The following is a 20,199-nucleotide window of genomic DNA, read 5'->3' as shown; positions in this document are numbered from 1 at the left end:
TATACATTTTTGGATCAAGTCCATTCAATCTAGCAGACATAAGTAGATATGAATTCCAGATTTTTAAATCTTTGAGAAGTATTTGCTTCTCAAGCTGTGAAAACAACAGCAATGTTTAGAATTTGCTAATGTGCCCTTATACTCTAGTAAGCAGTGTACATTATGCAGCATATTTCAAACCTGAATGTTGTTTCTGAAAGAGTTTTTGTTAACCCAGTTAAAAAATAATAATAGTTTGTGTAACAGATAGTTTAGGAAAGTTTAAAAGTGCTTTTAAAGAATTTAATGCATTTACTTTGAGAGAGGAAATATTTCTGAAATTAAAATACACCTGCCTGTTCTGTTACTTCAGGAGAATTTGGAGAAGTCTGCAGTGGTCGTTTGAAACTTCCAGGGAAAAGAGATGTTGCGGTAGCCATAAAAACCCTGAAAGTTGGTTACACAGAAAAACAAAGGAGAGACTTTTTATGTGAAGCCAGCATCATGGGGCAGTTTGACCACCCAAATGTTGTCCATTTGGAAGGGGTTGTTACAAGAGGTAGATATTGATTATATATTTCATTTATCCAGCGAACACTCAGAAATTAGTGTTATTTCATAGATACTAAAAACTCAAATTGTAAATACATTGCATATTCTTAATGAATTTTTTTTCTTGATATGTAACCGACTACATTTTCTTTGTGTTACCATCTCAGAAGAAAAATCAGGATAAATGAATGCAGGTTTAGAGCTAAAGAATATATCTGATAGATAGATGGAGTGACAGATATTTTCATTTAGCTTCAAAGCCACAAAAGTAATACAGTTTAGTCTTCACATTTTCTGTAAGGTGTCATTTTCTCTGAGTTTTGTTCACAAAGCAGGAGTCAGAAGAACACATTGACTTTTACTGTTTAATTTTGTGAATCATGACCACATTCCAAACAGACAGTTAATGACGCTTTGCATTTAGCAGCACTAAAAGCGTTAGAAATACTCACCACTCACCCAGTCAGTCTTTCAAAAGAGCACCATGTGTTTTATCCGGAGTGAGAAAGAGGATAAATACAAAGTTTAGATTACAGTTTTGGAAGCAACACTGTTTTTTCTTATGGATATATTTTTGTAATTTTAGGGAAACCGGTCATGATTGTAATAGAATTCATGGAAAATGGAGCCCTAGATGCATTTCTCAGGGTAAGTAACAAAGTTATTCTCCCATTCTAAATATACATGCTGCCAATGTAATTTTCTGAACTTTTCTTTGCAGTGTAAAATGTGAACAGTATAAACTTTAACAGGTCACAAAATTGTCTTTGAAAAGCAGATTCAAAGAGTCTTAGACTGGATTGAACTAGAATATTTTTGAGCATTTAAGGATACAATGTAGTTAAAAAATAGTTTCCATTGACATATTACCACAAGTATGGAGGATACCTGAAGCCCTGTAATTTGAATACCTGTTGTAGCATAGCATTTTACTTTTTCAGTACAATTATAAATGAAATACAGACGTAATACAGGGAAGACTGAGAAGTGAGATAGCCATTCAATGTTGGTAGGATGATCCCAGCTCTGCTCTGTGGAAACATTTCTGTTATATTGTTATGTGAACACCGAGCCTAAAATAAAGAATAATGAACCTTTTTAGAGTTACAAGTATGTTATTTGTATAAATAATAAATTCTAAATGTAAAAACATACGTATTTTTACATTCAGAGACTTTCCACCTAAGAACGTGAACACATGTTAACATTTTTCAAATGGAAAAGAGAAAATAATGAGAACATACATGATCTAGAATGATAAGTTCAACCAAGTTTAGTAAGGATTCAGAGGATTTTGAGAGATCTTTACTGCTGCATCTTGATGATATGCAAGATGCAACTGTCATCTTGCATATGACATGCAAGATGATATGCGTAACTGTCAACTCTCTGGAAGAAAGCCTCACCTAGCAAGCTCATCTGCTCAATCCATGGTCCTCATGCACCATATCTGTAATTCAATTGGAGAAATCTGTGGGTTAAAAATATATGGTGGCCACTTGGTTACAAAGAGTGCTCAATTCTACTTGCTAGTACATGTATTTTAGAGAATCTTGGTTATAAGTAATGTACCTACAGATAGCAGTGAAAAGTATAAAATGAAAACCAAGTCAGCCAGTATAATCCTTTTCTACCTCTTAGTTTCTCTTCATCTTTACTCAAAAGTTTTTTCACCTTTACATTTTTTACCATTTGGAGAAAGAAAGCTAATATATGTATCTTTATCCCTTTTATATTTTTAGATTATTTGTGCAATTTTTGGCAAGTGAGGAAAACAGCTGTCAGGGATCTTTTTTTTTTTTATATTCCATTCCCTAACTTCGATTTAAAAATTAGCATATACTTTTGGATTTGCACAATCTGAAATTATGATTAGTTAATGTTAACAACACATCCATATAAATAACTAAATGATTATCAGAACTCTATTTTATATTACCTGACTATCAAGTTAAATCAGCACCTGTTATGTTTTTCACAAGTGTCTACACTACATAGAAAATTAACTGGTGATTCCTAGTATACAACAGAAAATGACTAGGGTGCAGACATTTTTCATGGTGATTTTTTTTCCCTTTCAAAGTATAGCTAACTGGACTTTAATTTTTGTCTTCCTGTAGAAACACGATGGGCAATTTACAGTCATTCAGTTGGTAGGAATGCTGAGAGGAATTGCTGCTGGAATGAGATATTTGGCCGATATGGGATATGTTCACAGGGACCTTGCAGCTCGTAATATTCTTATCAACAGCAATCTTGTTTGTAAAGTGTCAGATTTCGGCCTGTCCCGGGTTATAGAGGACGATCCAGAAGCTGTCTATACAACGACTGTAAGAAAAAAGTCTATTACTGCACCTTTTCATATTCCTGCAATTTTCCTACCAAGAAAGCAGGGCCTAATAATACAAAACTAAATGGGAGAAAAGAGGCAAATTGATCTCAGCTTTTTGTTTTTGCTATTTTTTTCCTTTTGGAAGAATCTTTGTTGCTTTTACAATCTACATATAAGCTAAGATGAGAAGTAATGATAAAAATGAGAACAGCTTATTTTATATTGGGATGTTCATATAAATAATATACACATACAACATTTGGTTACTAGCAGTCATAATTGTAGCAGAAAAATATAATCCCATTTTAATAAAGGTTTTAATAAAAGATTAACTATGCTAATTCTTATAACTTTTGTAAGATTAGAAAAAGGGAAAATATGAGGATTTACTTATATACTATTAATATTATTCCAATATTTCATTCCATTTTAGTATCTGTTTTGTCTAATTTGTCATTGTCCTTTCGACTAGACTCTTGCCCTACAACCACATAGGTCCATTATTGATTTGCCTTAAAAATGAAAACTTAACTCTGACATTTTAAAAAAAACAGATTAGTAACTTTAAATGCACTTAGAGAAATTCAAGATGAATAGACCTGATACTGCTGATTGCCAACCAAATACACAAGTGTTTAACTGTAGTTTACTGGTTCTGCTATAAATGTTTTATACATTATTATACATACTTAAAATGTCAATTTCTTTTTATACAGGGTGGAAAAATTCCAGTGAGGTGGACAGCACCTGAAGCCATCCAATACCGGAAATTCACATCAGCCAGTGACGTATGGAGCTATGGAATAGTCATGTGGGAAGTTATGTCTTATGGAGAAAGACCTTATTGGGACATGTCAAATCAAGATGTAGGTGTTACACTACTTAAACAAAAAGGATTTATTTAATACATTAATATTTATATTATGGGAACGTGTAGGTAATGGCTCATAAGAAGAAAATTTATAGAATCATAAAAAGATGATTGCTGAGTTTTCACAATTATTACCACAAATCACCACAATAATTACCATAAATTAGTGGTTCAATTAATTTCATTTTGTCTTCATTTTGAAGAATTGCTTTTTCTTTTTTTATTTAAATTCTCTGGACATAATAGAAGCCTGCAAAGGATATTTCTCCTTAATAAAGGTAATCATGCTGAGCTTGCACACCTGTAGTGGGAGAGTCACATGAATAAAAGAATCATTTGCGGAGGGGAGGGTGAGGAAGGTTGTGTTTGATTTTGTTGTTGAAGTTTGTCTTTCTTTTTTTAATTTCCTGATAAAATCTGTTTAAAGTATCTATTGTTGATTGATTTACTTAAATTTTAATTTCATGAGATAACCTAGATTTTATGACCAATATTGTTGTTTCATAGTGATATTTTAGAATGTAATCACAATGAGACTATCTTTGGAAATTTCTTCTAAAAATACAACTTATTAAATGTGTATCTTGTTACTAAGGCATAAGATACGTTGTTATCCTTTAAGAAGCTGACGATAGTTCTTGATATGCATCTCACACCAAGAAACCATTTATAAAACAATATAGCATAAGTGCAAGTAAATATTTGCTTCTCTAAGTTGAATTTTATAAAATTAACATTTTTATAAGCCAGAAGCTTTCAAGTACTGGCAGATTCATATGGCTTAATTTATTGAAAATATGAGTGAAATTTAGTTAAAAGTAGAGCAAATGTAAAATCTAGGAAGGTACCCTGGATTTGAACTAGAAATATGGAGAAAACCTTGGTTCATAGTTGATTAGAGAATTCACCAAGGGAGCCCTTTGGAAAGTCCAGAAATAAAGGCTTAGTGAAGTGTATGGGGACCAACCAAATAGACTCCTCTGCATCTCCTATAAGGGAGATGCATACATCGTTAATTGATTTGAAATGAAGTTTAGGTTGGGGCAAATTGATGAAAGCCTTTTTTTGAAGGAATTTGGAAATGGTAAAAATGCATGCTCTTGAAGAATAGAGTAAAAACATAAGTGGTGCTTGAAGAAATTCTATATTACCATTGAAAGGAAGGATGTGACAAGCAAACCGGTTTGGAGTAGTCAATTCTCGAGGTACTATAAACATGGACAGCAATAGACGCTGACTAACATTAAAGTTGCGTTATTTTTCAAAAACAGATCATGATCATTGTTATATAAAATTAGTAGCTCTTTTTTATTTTAGAATTTTCCACATCAAGTTCCTATGGTTCTTAAAACTTATAAATAGCTATTTTTAGACAACTAAAATGAGACTGCTTGTTGGTAAGGTAATTTTCAATACATTTTTTAACAAATTTTTGCATTGGCTGAAAAATTCACAGCCTAAAGAGGGGGAGCTTTGAAACCAGTGAAATCTTTTGTTATTTCGAATTGAATAATGACATAAAATTTTTTTATTTGGGTTTTTTGTTTGTTTGTTTTTGGTTTTGGTTTTTCAAAGATAAAAGTCTGAATGATGAGTCCGTTTGGCAGAGGCAAAGTTGTTAATATTTGACAGGTCTCAGTGTCAAAGATTTCATGGACTGTCAAAATGTGGGCAAACAAATCCTTGGGGCAGAGAAAGAGAAATATTTACATTTCCCTAGACACTCGGTAGAGTTTCATTTCTTTTGACACCTTCCTTCTGTACTAGATTCAAACATAAAGGGAATGACAGGAATATAAGATGACTTAAATTCAAAGTTCCCTTAACTTCTAAAAATAAATAATAGAAATGGTTAAGAAGAAAAAAAAATATCTTCAATTTAATTTTTAGTATTCCCTATTGGTTTTTTTTGAAAATTAAATATCATAAATGTATATTTAGTCTATCAAGCATTAATAAATATTTTTACTGATCAAATGAAATTTTTATAGGCACAATGAAGTTTACTTCTGACCTAGAATATTTTAGCACCATCTTTCTTCTTTTTTTAATCACAAATGTCTGAATTATTAAATTATTAAATTCAAGCACAAGAAATTATCTATGCAGTTCAGTTTTTATAGTGAAATTGATATTAATATTCTTCTTAAAGCATAATATTCATTATTTTATACTTATGTTAAACTGGTATTTGAGCAATTATATGTTTAATCTTCAATATACAAATGGTGGGGAAAACTGGATAATTTAAAATAATGAATTCCATTCTAGCAAAAAAAAATTCTCTAGAGAAAAGCTTTTTTCTTGGAGTCTCTGGGTAGGAGACCATGGAGAGACTTAAGTGACCTGCCAACTCCCTGATGCATATGGAAATCCTCTGTATATGTGAATATATGTTATTTTTCTGGGAATGTTGCTTTCATCAGATATTCAGAGACATTAATATTTAAAAAATCAGTCTAGATTGATGGAGAGAATCACCCTTGATTGAATCAACTCACTTTATATTGTTTAAATTTAGTTGCTAGAAATTTGTTAGGGATTTTAGAAATCCCTCAAATTTCAATACCTAGGATTACAAGAGTCTTTTCTTAAGTCACCATGAGAACAAGATCTAAGTTGATAGTTAATATTTGTCAGGAACTCCACAGAATTCTAGGCTGAAAGCTAAATAAAGTGAGGTTTCTGTGATCACTCTGAAGAAATAAAAAAGAGGTACACTAGTCCCTTAGTATCCATGGGACATTGGTTCCAGGACTTTGGCGGATACCAAAATCTGAGGATGCTCAAGTCCCTTATACAAAATGACATTGTATTTGCACTAAACTTGTGCCCATCCTCCTGTATACTTTAAATTATCTCTAGATTACTTATGATACCTAACACAATATAAATACTATGTAAGTAGATGTGAATACAATGTAAATGCAGTGCAAATAATTACTGGTGTGTGGCAAATTCAAGTTTTGCTTTTTGGAATTTTCTGGTTTTCCTTTTTCTTTTGAAATGTTTTCATCATGGCTGCCGAATCTGAAGATGTAGAATCCTCCCAGGATATGGAGGGCTGACTATATTGTAAAATCAATGAGTTAGTGCCAGGAGGCTTTAGTTGCACTCTAAAGCCGGGAATAAGCAAGAAAATCTTGGGAAAAGATAATATGCATATGTATGAAGTTAACCACACCCAAATAGGTTTATCACAGGATTACTGCTCATTGTTTTTCATGTGCCCATACATTTCCTGAGTTTTAACTGCAATGGAAGCAATTAGAATCTAGGTATTTGCAGTTAAAACCAAGAGGGTAGGCTTTCCCAATAAATTTCCAACTTTCATTCTTTAAAATCTGTAGGTGTTTAGCCCTTTCCATTAATGACCTTTCAAAGACAGAACTTATATGTATAAATGCAGTCAAATATAATACATAATACACAAATTGGAAATACTTATATTTGGCATTCACAGCAGCTCTCTTTTAATTGAATTTATGTCTTAATTAGTCCGAATATAATTTTCATAGTCAAATTATGAAATTTTAAATTTCTTCATTATATGGATTACTTTTTTTCCTGTTTATAGTACTCAACAAAGTCATTTCTTCTTACCTTAAGGTAGGCCAATAAATCATCCAATTTACTGGTAGGTAGTCACAAGGATGGTAAAAAATTAAGCATCCGTAAGGATAGGAGACATAAAGATAATTCTTTAAAGTGGCCCATGAAAAGACATTTAAGAGCTTTGAAAATATAATATGCCTGTAACTAAGTTTATTCTCAGCTAAACTGTGAGCCCTCAACTTTTCCTTTTAAAAGTCACCACTGATTTATTACTTTTTTTATATTAAGATATAAAAAATTGTGGATTTTTTGATAAAACTTTGCTGTAATCCTGTATGTGGGGTCCAAAATATTTAACTGCATAAAATGTGGGTCATGTTATTGTGAGGTTAATGAGATGAAAATGGGCATAAGTGGAGAACAGAAGCCAATCATGTTATCTCCCATTTTGAGTTATTATAGGCCCATTATCATGGGGTCTGTCTGTGCTCCTTTTTCTCTTAACTAGTGTCATACTGTAGTAATATTGAAATACATCTCGGCAAGCAAATGTGTGTTTTCCAAGTATTTCTCTGCAGTTTAAGAAGTGTCCCCTGTTGGATCCCAGTGTTCTATTAAAGTGTCATTTACCCTAGTCACTTCCTATTCCTCTGGGAATGATCTAGAATTAGAAATTGCTGTGAATATTTTCCTTTTTTTCTTTGACTTTTATTATAATGTTAAGGCTAGATCTCGACAGGCAAATCCAAGGGGTTTCTAGTAATTTCACAAAAAGATGTTTTAAATGAATTCTATGGATAATTACATAACACTTTAAGAAGTGTAGGATCAGTCATCTTACTGTGTGTTTTCTTGTTTCTGAGAACGTGTAACTATTTGCACAGCACACTTTTTGTTTTCCCAGTTGGAAATAGAATGCAGCTCTCAACAGCATGGGCTCTGGTCAGACAGCCTCCATCAAATTCTGTCTCTTCTACTGACAGCTATGTGATGTTTTCCCTGTGCTTAACTTCTCAGCACCTCCGATTCTTTGTCTCTACAATCAATATAATAATACTTGCCTAATAAGGTTTTTGTAAAGATTAAATGAGATAATTAAAACAATGCTAATCGTATAGTAAGTATTCAATAAATATTTACTATGATTATTGTATCCTTAAAAGATAACTTGTTTCTCTGGCAGGCTAACCAGATAAAACCTGCGGAGCCTCAAGTCTCAGTTCCTGGCTGAATCATCCCTTGAGGGCGGGTTTATCCTCAACAGGCTTGCCTTGAATTATGCCAAACTATGCTCTATAGAGACCAAGGTTCCCAGCACGTATCTCTGGTGCCCCTGTACGTAGGAGCATGATTCTTAATGGCAACTTTGGAGTCCCAAAGTCCATTCCCAGTCCAGAGCATCTCTTATTTTAATTATACTTTGCTGCTGCTCCTTTAAAAAATTGTAAACCACTGTGTTTTTGAGAGCTAGAAACTTCATTTTGTGTTGATAAATGTTCCCTGTTCTAATACTAGGAATCGTCAAATTTCTGTAGTGCAAGAGGATAATTACAGAAGTTTACTAACTCTTTCATTCTGTAAGAGTTATTTCATGTTACTTTATTCATTGGCACAAAGATTTAAGAACATATTGTACTCAAAGCCAAAGAATTCTAATTGGAGAACTGTTGAAGGGTATTTTGTCAAGAGGATCATGATAAGGTTTAGATGTACGTTTAAAAGATTATTTAGAGGGAAATAAAAAAGGAAAGATTTCTCTACCTGCATTGTTCCTTTCAGAACTTCTGAGAAAAAGCTACAAGTGGGGAAATAGGAGGTGGTAGAAAATAGTAAGCATTGCCCCAATCTTATGAGCACGGGAGTGGAGTCCCATCAATTCAGGAAAATACTGCATATGTTCAGATACAAGCAACCTCAAAATAGAGGAAAACCACTCTTTTCTCTGTAAAAAAAATGTTTACTATTTGGTCATTTTGAATATATAAAGTTTTACCAGTTATTTATTTACTTATTCACAACTTGAGCCACTGTTTAAATAACTTAATCCAGCTTTCCAAAGCACATTATTTTTAGTTTTATCTAACTTGCTTAACATAGAGCACCTTTGAATCCTAAAATAGCGCTGTCCCTGGAGTCTTATACAAAGCCACATGAAATTCTCTGCATTTAAAAGTTTTCTTTTAATTTAATTCCTCTTGTAGTTATATGTTGGTGATCTTTACAGAGGTCCCATTTGTGTATGTTTTCTTGTGTGCTTTTTAAAGGGATATTATAGAGGAATGTTTACAATGATATCCAACATTTGTAGTTACAGAGTCATAAACAGGAAAATTTTAAACTTCTCTCATATGACTTTCACTAGCATTCAATACCAACATGATTAAAGTCACTTAATGCTAAGGTGTTTTCTCCATAGCTGTTATTCAAAATAAAGTACTGAAGGAAAGATCCCATAGTGTGAGACTTGGTAAAGACATAACTACATACCTATGGGATAATGGCTCCATTACTGCAAAAATAAATATATATTTATGTGTTGTATTTTAATCTGTTATGTTCATGGTATTTTCTACCACACGAACACCATCCCATACCAATTTAATAAAACAAATATAAAGGTAACATTTTAAAAATTGTTGTATTCAAAATTAATAATAAACTTTAGGGTAAATAAGCTTTAAAACAAAAGTACATAAGCAAAAATAAATAATTTTCACCGACCCACTAACCTAATTTTCAGAGTAAAGCCATTTCCAATTACAGCATTGTGTATGTGTATACACACACACACACACACACACACAGATATCCATATACATATATGAAAAAATACTTCTACCATTTGAGTATATTGTATTTAGGAAGTAGTATCATCAGAAAGTGGTGACTAATTGCTGTGCATGTAAGAGAGTCTAGATTGTTCTCATTTCAGCTCTCTGGATGGGATGACTGGAAATGTCATTAATTGATTGAAAGAGTAAGAGCTTTGGGGGAAGGTAAAAAATTCAATTTTCAATAAAGTATGAAGTTCCTATGGAAAATCCAGGGGAAGATATCTAGTAAACTATTGGACTTACAGCCTAGTGATCAGGCGAGATTTGGGGTTGAAGATTTTATACTTATGAAATTTTTCAAAAATTACTCTATTTAAGTTTATCTCTTTACCTTTTAAACTTTATCAATCTGCATATATAAATTTTCCTTAAAGAAAAGTGGACACGGTTTTTCTTATACAGAGTATTTTCTCTAAAAATTGTTGATGCTAGCTACTTTATTTATTCCATCCTACAACCTTTTACATTTTAATGTGCTATTCTTGAATGTCAGCAAGCATCTTAAGGATATGTTTCCCTACAAATATTGTTCATCGACGTTTCTTAAAGCCAGCTTTTGTCTGACTACTTTAGTCCTGTTTTCTTCAAAAACTCAGGGTTACCTCTTTTTTTTTTCCAGAGAGCCATTTTTTCCTACATTTCTATTACTATTATGTTAGTATCAAAGGATTTGTTAATCCCTCTTGAATAATATTTTGATGTTTTACAAGTCCTTCTTATTTGTGTTTTTTTGCTTTCCTATTATTTTCCCTGTGCTGCTCAGATTTGTAACAATGTCTGATTTTAAAATCTTTTTTGCTTTCCATATAAATAAAAAACCCAAGTCTAAATAAGTAAGTTTTGGACTTTCTGATTGCCGTGTACAAATGTTTATGGAGGCTTAGTTTGCATTAACATTCAAAGATTGATACAAATAGCCTCTTAGGCTGTTAATAGATGTAAACGGTTAATGATGTGCTGATAAAAGTTTAACAGCCAGCACTCTGAGTGGGAAACTGATTTGTAACCTTTCCCAATTTCCTGGTATAACACTTCCCTCCCTCCATCCCCCAAGGCTGGTTTCAATCTGCCTGTGTGAGGTCACAGGACTTGGAGTTGGGAAGTGATCCAATCACCTTTATGAAGAGTACAAATTGGTTCTAGCACAATACTGTATCTTGTAACATTATACACTTCGTCAGTATATAAGCTTCATATTGTTTAAAATAATGGTGTGCTTGGTAACATTTTCTGTTATAGTACATTCACATATTTGGATATCTTGTTGAAAAGTATCATTTGAACTCTTCAAAAAGTGAAACTTTGTGGTAGGGGCTAATTCTGGGTAACTCAGACCTTCTTTTTACAACTTGAGGAATTCATAAATGTATGGGAAGATATGCACATGAACATCTATATACAATAAAATCGTTCCGTTAACATCCTCCCTTTTGAAAACCTCTGGGATGACATTAAAAAAGTTTCCATCTGTTGCGCCCTGGGTGAGCTTAATTGCTGCTCCCTATTGCTGAATTAACTAGGAAATGTCATCATACCCTGCGCTTCATGCACCCTTTAATAGCATGCTTAATATCCATGGATGTTTTGGAAAAAATAAGTAAGTCTTTTGCATAGCAGTGTACTTTACTCTTATCTGGATAAATCACTTTGCCTCCTGGGCAATTCATTTGATTATAATTGAACCTCAGTCAGTAATATTTTAATGTCCTTTTGGCTATTAGGTTATAAAAGCAATAGAAGAAGGTTATCGCTTACCAGCACCCATGGACTGCCCAGCTGGGCTGCACCAGCTGATGTTGGATTGTTGGCAGAAGGAACGTGCGGAAAGGCCAAAGTTTGAACAGATAGTTGGAATTCTAGACAAAATGATTCGAAACCCAAATAGTCTGAAGACACCCCTGGGAACGTGTAGTAGGTAAGAAATAGCTAAAGAAATGAAATCTGGGAGAAATTCAAACTTCATATGAACCATTTTTCTCCTCAGCCCCACCCCAATGGCAAATTGACATTTGTGTTAAATTATTAAAGTCCATATTAAATTTCTTATCTTTATAGAAGTTTTTATTTTTTTTCTTTTCAGATGGCTTGCCTTAGTTAAATCAGTGTTTAAAGAGATCTATTCATTTTTATTGCCTTAAATAAAATTTATGATCAATATCACTGGCTGTCATTTTAGAAAAATTTCTCAAGTGGATTTGTGTGATTAGGTGGCACTTCACATTTTCAAATTATCAATATTACATGGATTTTTATTGCTGTTGCCCTAGTTTTCTATTATATCCATATTATCTATTGGATTGTTTTGCTTTGAGTTTCATAGTAAAATGATTCCATGAGGTTAAAGATTATTTAGGTAATTCAATACATGATTTAAGAAGTATACCCATTAAAAATAACCTAACCACCCCATACATGCTTCATGGTAATGGTAATTTAGATTAGTAGTTATTCGGCTTCAGCTTCCAGGTAGACCTGTTGCTCTGTTGTCTGTACTGTAGTCAGGCCCTTGCGGAGATGTATGAACTCACAAGGCGCACAAGGGGTGCCATTAGTACAGTGGGTGCATTATGTTCTCAAAAGCACCCTCTGAACAAGTTAGTCCACAGCCAGATGTGCTTTCTTTACTCCCAGTTACTTTCAGAGAAGCAAATGAACAAATATTTACTGATTACAAATATTGTTGACCATACTCTGAAAAGTACATGGAAGATGCAATCTGCTGGTCATCATATCTAAATAAAATAGAAATTTTGTAGTAAGTAGGGTTTTTTTTTAACTTATTTTATTGAGGTATGGGTGATTTACAATGTGTTAATTTCTGCTGTACAGCAAAGTGATTCAGTTATCCGTATATATACATTCTTTTTCATATTCTTTTCCATTGTGGTTTATCACAGGATATTGAATATAGTTCTCTGTGCTCTACAGTAGGACCTTGTTGTTTATGCATTTGGAATTTGGAATTATTGGGCAAACTTTACACATTAGATTTTTATTAACATATCTGTTTATTTGTTATTACAACATCAATTAAATATGTAATTTTATTTTTATATCCTTATTTTTGTGGGGCTAAGGCATGCTTTCTTTTGTAATTCATGAAAAATTTTGCTTTTCTGTATTATTCTCACCCAGGCCAATAAGCCCTCTTTTGGATCAAAACACTCCTGACTTCACTGCCTTTTGTTCAGTTGGAGAATGGCTACAAGCTATTAAGATGGAAAGATATAAAGATAACTTCACAGCAGCCGGCTACAACTCCCTTGAATCAGTCGCCAGGATGACTATCGAGTAAGCTTAAACCTGCAAAATTATATTGAAGAATGTATCAGGTGCAATCCAAACATTAGACTTTAGGTCATCTTCCATATATTAAAGAGGTATGAACCCTAAAATCAGGGAGAAAATTGTCTCTTTAATAAGTGCCTACTATGTCCCAGGCATTTTGCTAAACAGACTTCTGAACATACAATATCTTTTTTAACCTTCATAGCAACAATTTTATTAAGTCAGTAGTTTTACATACGACAAGACTAAGGCTCAGAGAATTTAAATATTTGCCCTAAACTGACTCAATCGTAAATGGTAGCTGATTTGTCTCCATAGCCAGAGTTCAAAACACCACCCAGTGAGACTTCCTCTTTCATTAACTGCTGTATTATCTATCTTTTTTAATTTTTATTTTATACTGGAGTAGAATTGATTAACAATGTTGTGTTAGTTTCAGGTGTACAGCAAAGTAATTCAGTTATACATGTATAACTATTCTTTTTCAAATTCTTTTCACATTTAGGTTATTACAGAGTATTGAGCAGAGTTCCCTGTGCTATACAGTAGGTCCTTGTTGGTTATCTATTTTAAATATAGCAGTATATTCATATCAATCCCAAACTCCTGCTGTATTATTTAGATTCCTAGTCACTGGGGAAACTTTCTCCATTGCAAAAGAGGATTTCTTTCACCATGTTTGTATCAGATATTAAAAATCTCGAAATTTCAATACCAAAATGCATTATGAAATCCAGTATGAGCACTTCCTGAAGAGGTCAAAGGACACCTAATTCAATTAACCATAATAAGAATTTAACTTAAGTTTTGGAAGGTTTGTGATTGATTGATTTTTTTTTTTAACTGAAGAATGACCTGATAAAACAGTTTTTGAAATTGCTCTGATCTGGAGGTAAAAAGAACTAAATATTTCTTTCCGGCTCTATAACTGATTATGTAGTCTTAGGAAATACATTTAGTATCTCTGGACCTCAGCTTCCTTGGCTGCAGTATAACTCTTACAGGCAATGCAGTTCTTCTCAGTCAGTGTGTTTGAAAATGGGAAACAATTATCAAGGTTCTATTAGTGGGATGCTATTTATGTACTGTTGGGAGAAGTGTTTCACATTTTTCAGATGAGAAGAAAGCCAGCAATCATATACTCTTTCCTGGCATGTCAGGAAATGGCATATACATGAATTTCAGCATGTGCATGCTCTCTCATTTGGTTTTCTGCTGGACACCACGTGGGTAGAGCTGATGTAATTACACCTGTCTCTCCAAAGTAATCTACTCCCCTGAAAAACTGTGCTTCTCAAGGTCTTATTAGACCACGGCTATGAAATATCACAGTACTCTACTGTGGCTATATTTTAGCTACTTGTAAATACCTAAGCTCAGTCTTTTGGCTAATAGATACAGCTGGCATATGGCAAATTTAGGCTATTAAACATAGGTATTGCACACTTTAAGGAATTTTTTTTTTCCAAAATGTGGTCAAATGATGGTACTAAACTGAAGTATACAACCAATAATATGCTCAGGATTACCACACCTTAATTAAACTCAGTATAATACTTTGTATGATCCTTGATGATTCTTGATCTACTAGAGCCATGCAATGTTTCCATTCATACTGTATCTTATTGAAACAATGAAATGTTTTAAACTTTCCTTAGGTTCAAGAATACTACATTTCAAGTAACGTTTCCTAGCTGTACCTTAAGTTAATAATAATTTTAAGGCTTTGATCATTTCTTAAATAAAATGTCAAATCAAAGAATTCCCTGGTGGTCTAGTGGTTAGGACTCAGTGCCTTCACTGCCTAGGGCCCGGGTTTGATCCCTGGTCTCAGGGAGCAACCCCACAAGTCGTGCATAGCGGCCAAAAAATAAAGTCACCTCACACTGTTAAAAAAAAAAGGTCAAATAGTTTAAAAATAACTGATCAGGACAAATTGAGATCTTGAGTAACAGGGTTTTACAAAGGATAATGTTGATGCAGGTTGCCAATCCGACCCACTGTGGGAATAGGATCTTAATATCCAAGAACACCAAGATAAGATCTGTGTGCCTAAGATAAACATATTAATTAAAGAGTTGATGACAGTTTACTACCAAATAAAATTTTTGTAATGTAACTAATAAAAACTGCATTTGTCTTTTTCAGGGATGTGATGAGTTTAGGGATCACACTGGTGGGCCATCAAAAGAAAATCATGAGCAGCATTCAGACTATGAGAGCACAAATGCTCCATTTACATGGAACTGGCATTCAAGTGTGATAAGCGTTTCTCCCTTATGAGGGAGACTATGGACCACAAGAGAACAGTACTGGCCTTCAGTATATGCGTAGAATGCTGCTAGCAGACAGTTGATATCCTGGGTCCTTCCTACAGTGAAGAGAAGATTTAAGAAGCACCTATAGACTTGAACTCCTAAGTGCCACCAGAATATATAAAAAGGGAATTTAGGATCCACCACTGGTGGCCAGGAAAACAGCAGTGACAATAAACAAAGTACTACCTGAAAAACATCCAAACACCTTGAGCTCTCTAACCTCCTTTTTATCTGATAGACTTTTTAAAATGTACATAAAGAATTTAAGAAAGAATATATTTGTCAAATAAAATCATGATCTTATTGTTAAAATCAATGAAATATTTTCCTTAAACACGTGATTTCAGACTATCCCTTTTTAAAATCATTTGTGTTTATTCTTCATAAAGACTTTGTTTTAGAAAGTTGTTTATAGCTTTGGACCTTTGTAGTGTTAATCCATGACACATTGCTACACTGGGTACCTTTGAAAGAATCTCCAATTAAAAAGAAAAACATAGCATGATTGAAGATATATCTCTGTCAGAACATTGGTATCCCTTTTGTGCCATTTAATTTTGTTTAATCAGTGCTGTTTTGATATTGTTTGCTAATTGGCAGGTAGTCAAGAAAATGCAAGTTGCCAAGCGCTCTGATATTTTTTAAAAAGAAATTTTTTTGTAAAGGTCTGACAACACACTATCTTTTCAATGAAAAAAGCAATAATGATCCATAAATACTATAAGGCACTTTTAACAGATTGTTTATAGAGTGATTTTCCTAGACAGAACTTAATAAAAACTCAAATTGTAGGTTTATGATTATAAAAAAAAAAAGATGAGGCACTTCATCTAAAGAACGTTGGTGAAGGCAAGTCTCTGAAAGCAAGACTATCCAGTGTTATCTAAAATTTAATCTGAGCACATCACAATTTTTTCAATATCGAGACATTAGGAAATTTAGGAGAAATAGTTGACATATATTTTATATCCTATTCTGTTTAATGCAGTCCAAACATGAAAGGAAAGAATTAAGTTTTCTATTAGAACTCTGAAGCATGATAAAAGGGGCAGTTCACAATTTTCACCTTTCAAAAACAAATTTGCTGCACAGAATATCACCACTGCAGTTTAAAAAAAAAGTCTTTTTATATGTGAACGCTGATGTGAGAAGCTTGTTAAATGAAAGAACGCTTTTTACCATGTAAGGAAGAAGTGAAGGGTCTGGCTTTTTCTTTAAGCTTTATTAAACAATATTATTTGATTACTGTGTTAGAATTTCATAAGCAATAATTAAATGTGTCTTTATAGCTATTTCAGGAATGTATACATATTGTGAGTAATGCTTTCAAAAGTAACGAAAATCATGAACTACCCCAGAATTGAACTGTTGTATTTCCAAAGAGAATTGGGCTGTTTATAATGATTTTAATAGAGAAAGATCCCAGGGATCGGTCCTAATTGGTCTTGTTTGATAATGTGGGCACCCACAAACAAACGATCAAATAACAGAAACAAAACCTGTAAATGTTCCTTTGTAAAACTTGTAAATTTTATTTATACTGTCTTGTTTTGTACACACATTTCTCTGTAGTGGGCTCTGAATACATTGAAAATGCACTATATTTTTCTATTTTACTTGCAGAGCATCACAAAAGAACAGGTATTTTCAGTGCTACATAATGTGTTTTCCCACATTTAGGACCAAAGATGGCTATAGAAAAACTCAAAAGGATTGCGTCCCAACCCCTCCCCACCCCTATTTTTTCTTTTAAATCACTGTACAGTGTTGTTTGATATTTTAATTTATTTTTTGATTGACTAGAAAAATCATTTTAATTTCACTAAAATGTTTTTTGTCCCTAAGGAGAAATAATCTGTAAAATAATTTTAATTAGCATAATATAGTCACCTAGACACTTCCATTTGTAATCTTTGTAATAGACTGTAAATATATTTTTGGAACTATAACACAATGTGCTTGAGGGTTATTTTTCAGTGTCTGCAGTGTATACAAGTGTTTATACTAAGTACAGCACTTTACAATTCTAATCAGTAGCATTGGCCTTTGTGAGAATGAGTGAAAGAGTTTGAGTGAGTGTTCTTAATTCCGTTTGGATTCTAGACTCACTAATAATGAAGTTCTTTTCTTGTTCATAGCTTAAGGTGCTTATTTTTTCTATTCAAATTAAATTAACAAAAAGCCATTCTAGAAATAGAAGACATAGTAGGGTACATGCAAACGGTGTCTTTCCTGCTTTTTTCTAGCACTAGATTTATAGTTGAGTAGTCTTTCTTGAGTAGAAGGGCAGAATAAAAGTTTTTTTGAGTTTTTTTTCAAAAATAACTTTTTCCTTCAGCAATATACCTCATCTGCCTTAAATTTTTTACAGCTCTTTACAGGGAAAGGGAGAAGGGATGGGAAAGACACAGCACAATAGGAAGGGTATGACGCATCACTCTCTCGTTGGTAGGTTTCTTTTCCCAATCAACATTATGATTTTGAAATACATGTATGTGAAACAGATAGTCAGAGAAAAATAAATAACCTTGTAATGCTGATTGTAATACTGTCTTCCAGAAAGAGATGAAACGGTATAACGATAAGAATGTACAACTTGCACCTTGAAATCCTTTTTCTTTGTTTTTTGTTTTTTTGTTTTTTGATAAATCAGTGCTCAGGGGAGGTAAGGTAGAGAAAGCAAATGTCAGAAAGAGAATTCAAACGTCATAAAAATGCAAAAGGAATCAGCCTCCTTGCTTAAACAGAACCACCTTTTTTAGAATGCTGTCTTCACACATGACTTGTGTTTTGCATTCGGGACTGAAATAAAAGTAACTTTTGTTACATCTGAACCTAACATTTTCTCGGCAGTTGATCTGGGCCTTGTTTACTAGGACTGGTGGTTTATGCTTGTCAGAGCACTCTGAGTTGAATCATATTGTATACTTATGTAATCTACATTAGCTAGTACTATTTAGGATGCTATTTTAATTGCTCCTCTTATCCGTGTTTTTAAGACAATTAAAATGGTGTAAGTCACCTCTCTTTTTTATTTAGGTAATGCTGATATTCTCCCTTTTGTTTCCTGAGTAGCCTGGAACTGTGCTACTCACTGATGTGCATGTTCAAATAAATTACTGATGTGTATTTTTTTGCTATATGTGGAGAAATCATGGGGAACTCGGGGCGAGATGTGCTTTTTGTTGGTTGAATTTGTCCCTCCTTGCCTAAGAATTACTACAGGGGTCATCCTTTTATAAGGACAAAATGCTTTTGAACAGTGTCTTCAATGTATCAAGCACAAATAACTCTTTCTTCAACACGAAGCATAAGTCTCTTTTTACCAGCTTACAATAATAAACGAGTCTATTAGACAATGTAAAGAAAATCCTGTCTCCAATCATTGGTGGATTCCTTTATGTCCCTTACTCGTTCTTTATTTTCTTACACAATATCATGAAAGGAGATGTTTAGCGTAAAGGTTTTATTTAAATATTTCAGGGAGCCAATCAGAATATGAAGAAAATTATTATCCTTTGCACCCCCTCCTTCTGCACACAGACTTAATTCCACTCTAATTATTACAGAATAACAAGTTAAGACTATGTCTTCAAAGAGCCAAACTGTCAAATGTTTTAATTAAAACCTCTTTTGTTCTTTTTTGAATCTACAACTACATGGTACTCACAAGAATATTTGCATGGGGCTTCCCTGGTGGCGCAGTGGTTGAGAGTCTGTCTGCCGATGCAGGGGACACGGGTTCGTGCCCCGGTCCAGGAAGATCCCACATGCCGTGGAGCGGCTGGGCTCGTGAGCCATGGCCGCTGAGCCTGCGCGTCCAGAGCCTGTGCTCCGCAACGGGAGAGGCCACAACAGTGAGAGGCCCACGTACCGCAAAAAAACAAAAACAAAAACAAGAATACTTGCATGGGAAAGGTAATACTTTGTCATGAGACCCTGACAAATATTTCTTACATTTAGTATAATACAGCACCTTGGAGAGTCTCTGCATTTAAGATGCTGCAGGATGCAAACAGAGTGCAGAGAAAATGGGAAAAGTCATAAATCTGGTTATCTGATTGTTTATCAATGACACTGACTTAGATCAGACCAAATTGCTCCTGAAATAAAGAAAACTAAACACTCCCTTTTCTCCAGCATCACCATCATAAGCTCTACAAACTCTGAACAAATATCCAAACATGTTTCAAAAAATGAGACTAGGCAGATACCAGGTGACATGCTATCACTAGTTATCACACTCCTGATGCTGAGGCTCAGGGTAGGCTGAACTGAAGGTGAAAGATAATCTTGAAGTCTTGGCTGTCCCTGACTCTTCAACAAGCAATGCCCTTACGAAGTTCACACAGTGATCATTACATAGCGTGAAACACTGACGCACAGTCAAATGATCTCTTAAAGTACTGGATTTATAAGTGGTACAAAAATACACTATTCTACTAGCACTCGTTCTCCTCCAAAAGTATA

General features: G+C 33.6%; 1 protein-coding gene across 4 annotated transcripts in view; it reads left to right on the top strand.

Annotated features, from left to right (window-relative positions):
- The window catches only part of EPHA7 (EPH receptor A7), a 165,816-nt gene extending 149,758 nt beyond the window's left edge, over positions 1-16,058 (top strand). For all 4 annotated transcript variants that reach the window (XM_081251359.1, XM_081251358.1, XM_081251357.1 and 1 more), the window contains exons 11-17: positions 353-538; positions 1,118-1,179; positions 2,652-2,861; positions 3,580-3,729; positions 11,845-12,038; positions 13,259-13,414; positions 15,560-16,058. In XM_081251359.1, coding sequence (XP_081107485.1) covers positions 353-538; positions 1,118-1,179; positions 2,652-2,861; positions 3,580-3,729; positions 11,845-12,038; positions 13,259-13,414; positions 15,560-15,674 — 1,073 coding nt within the window. In that variant the 3' untranslated portion in view covers positions 15,675-16,058. The remainder of the gene's footprint in view (positions 1-352; positions 539-1,117; positions 1,180-2,651; positions 2,862-3,579; positions 3,730-11,844; positions 12,039-13,258; positions 13,415-15,559) is intronic.
- The last annotated feature ends 4,141 nt before the right edge of the window (positions 16,059-20,199 follow it).

The sequence above is a fragment of the Mesoplodon bidens genome (assembly GCF_964165515.1).
Source record: "Mesoplodon bidens genome assembly, chromosome: 12".
Lineage (NCBI taxonomy): Eukaryota > Metazoa > Chordata > Mammalia > Artiodactyla > Ziphiidae > Mesoplodon > Mesoplodon bidens.
The sequence above is the reverse complement of the archived record's forward strand: the minus strand, read 5'-3'. Positions and strand labels throughout refer to the sequence as shown.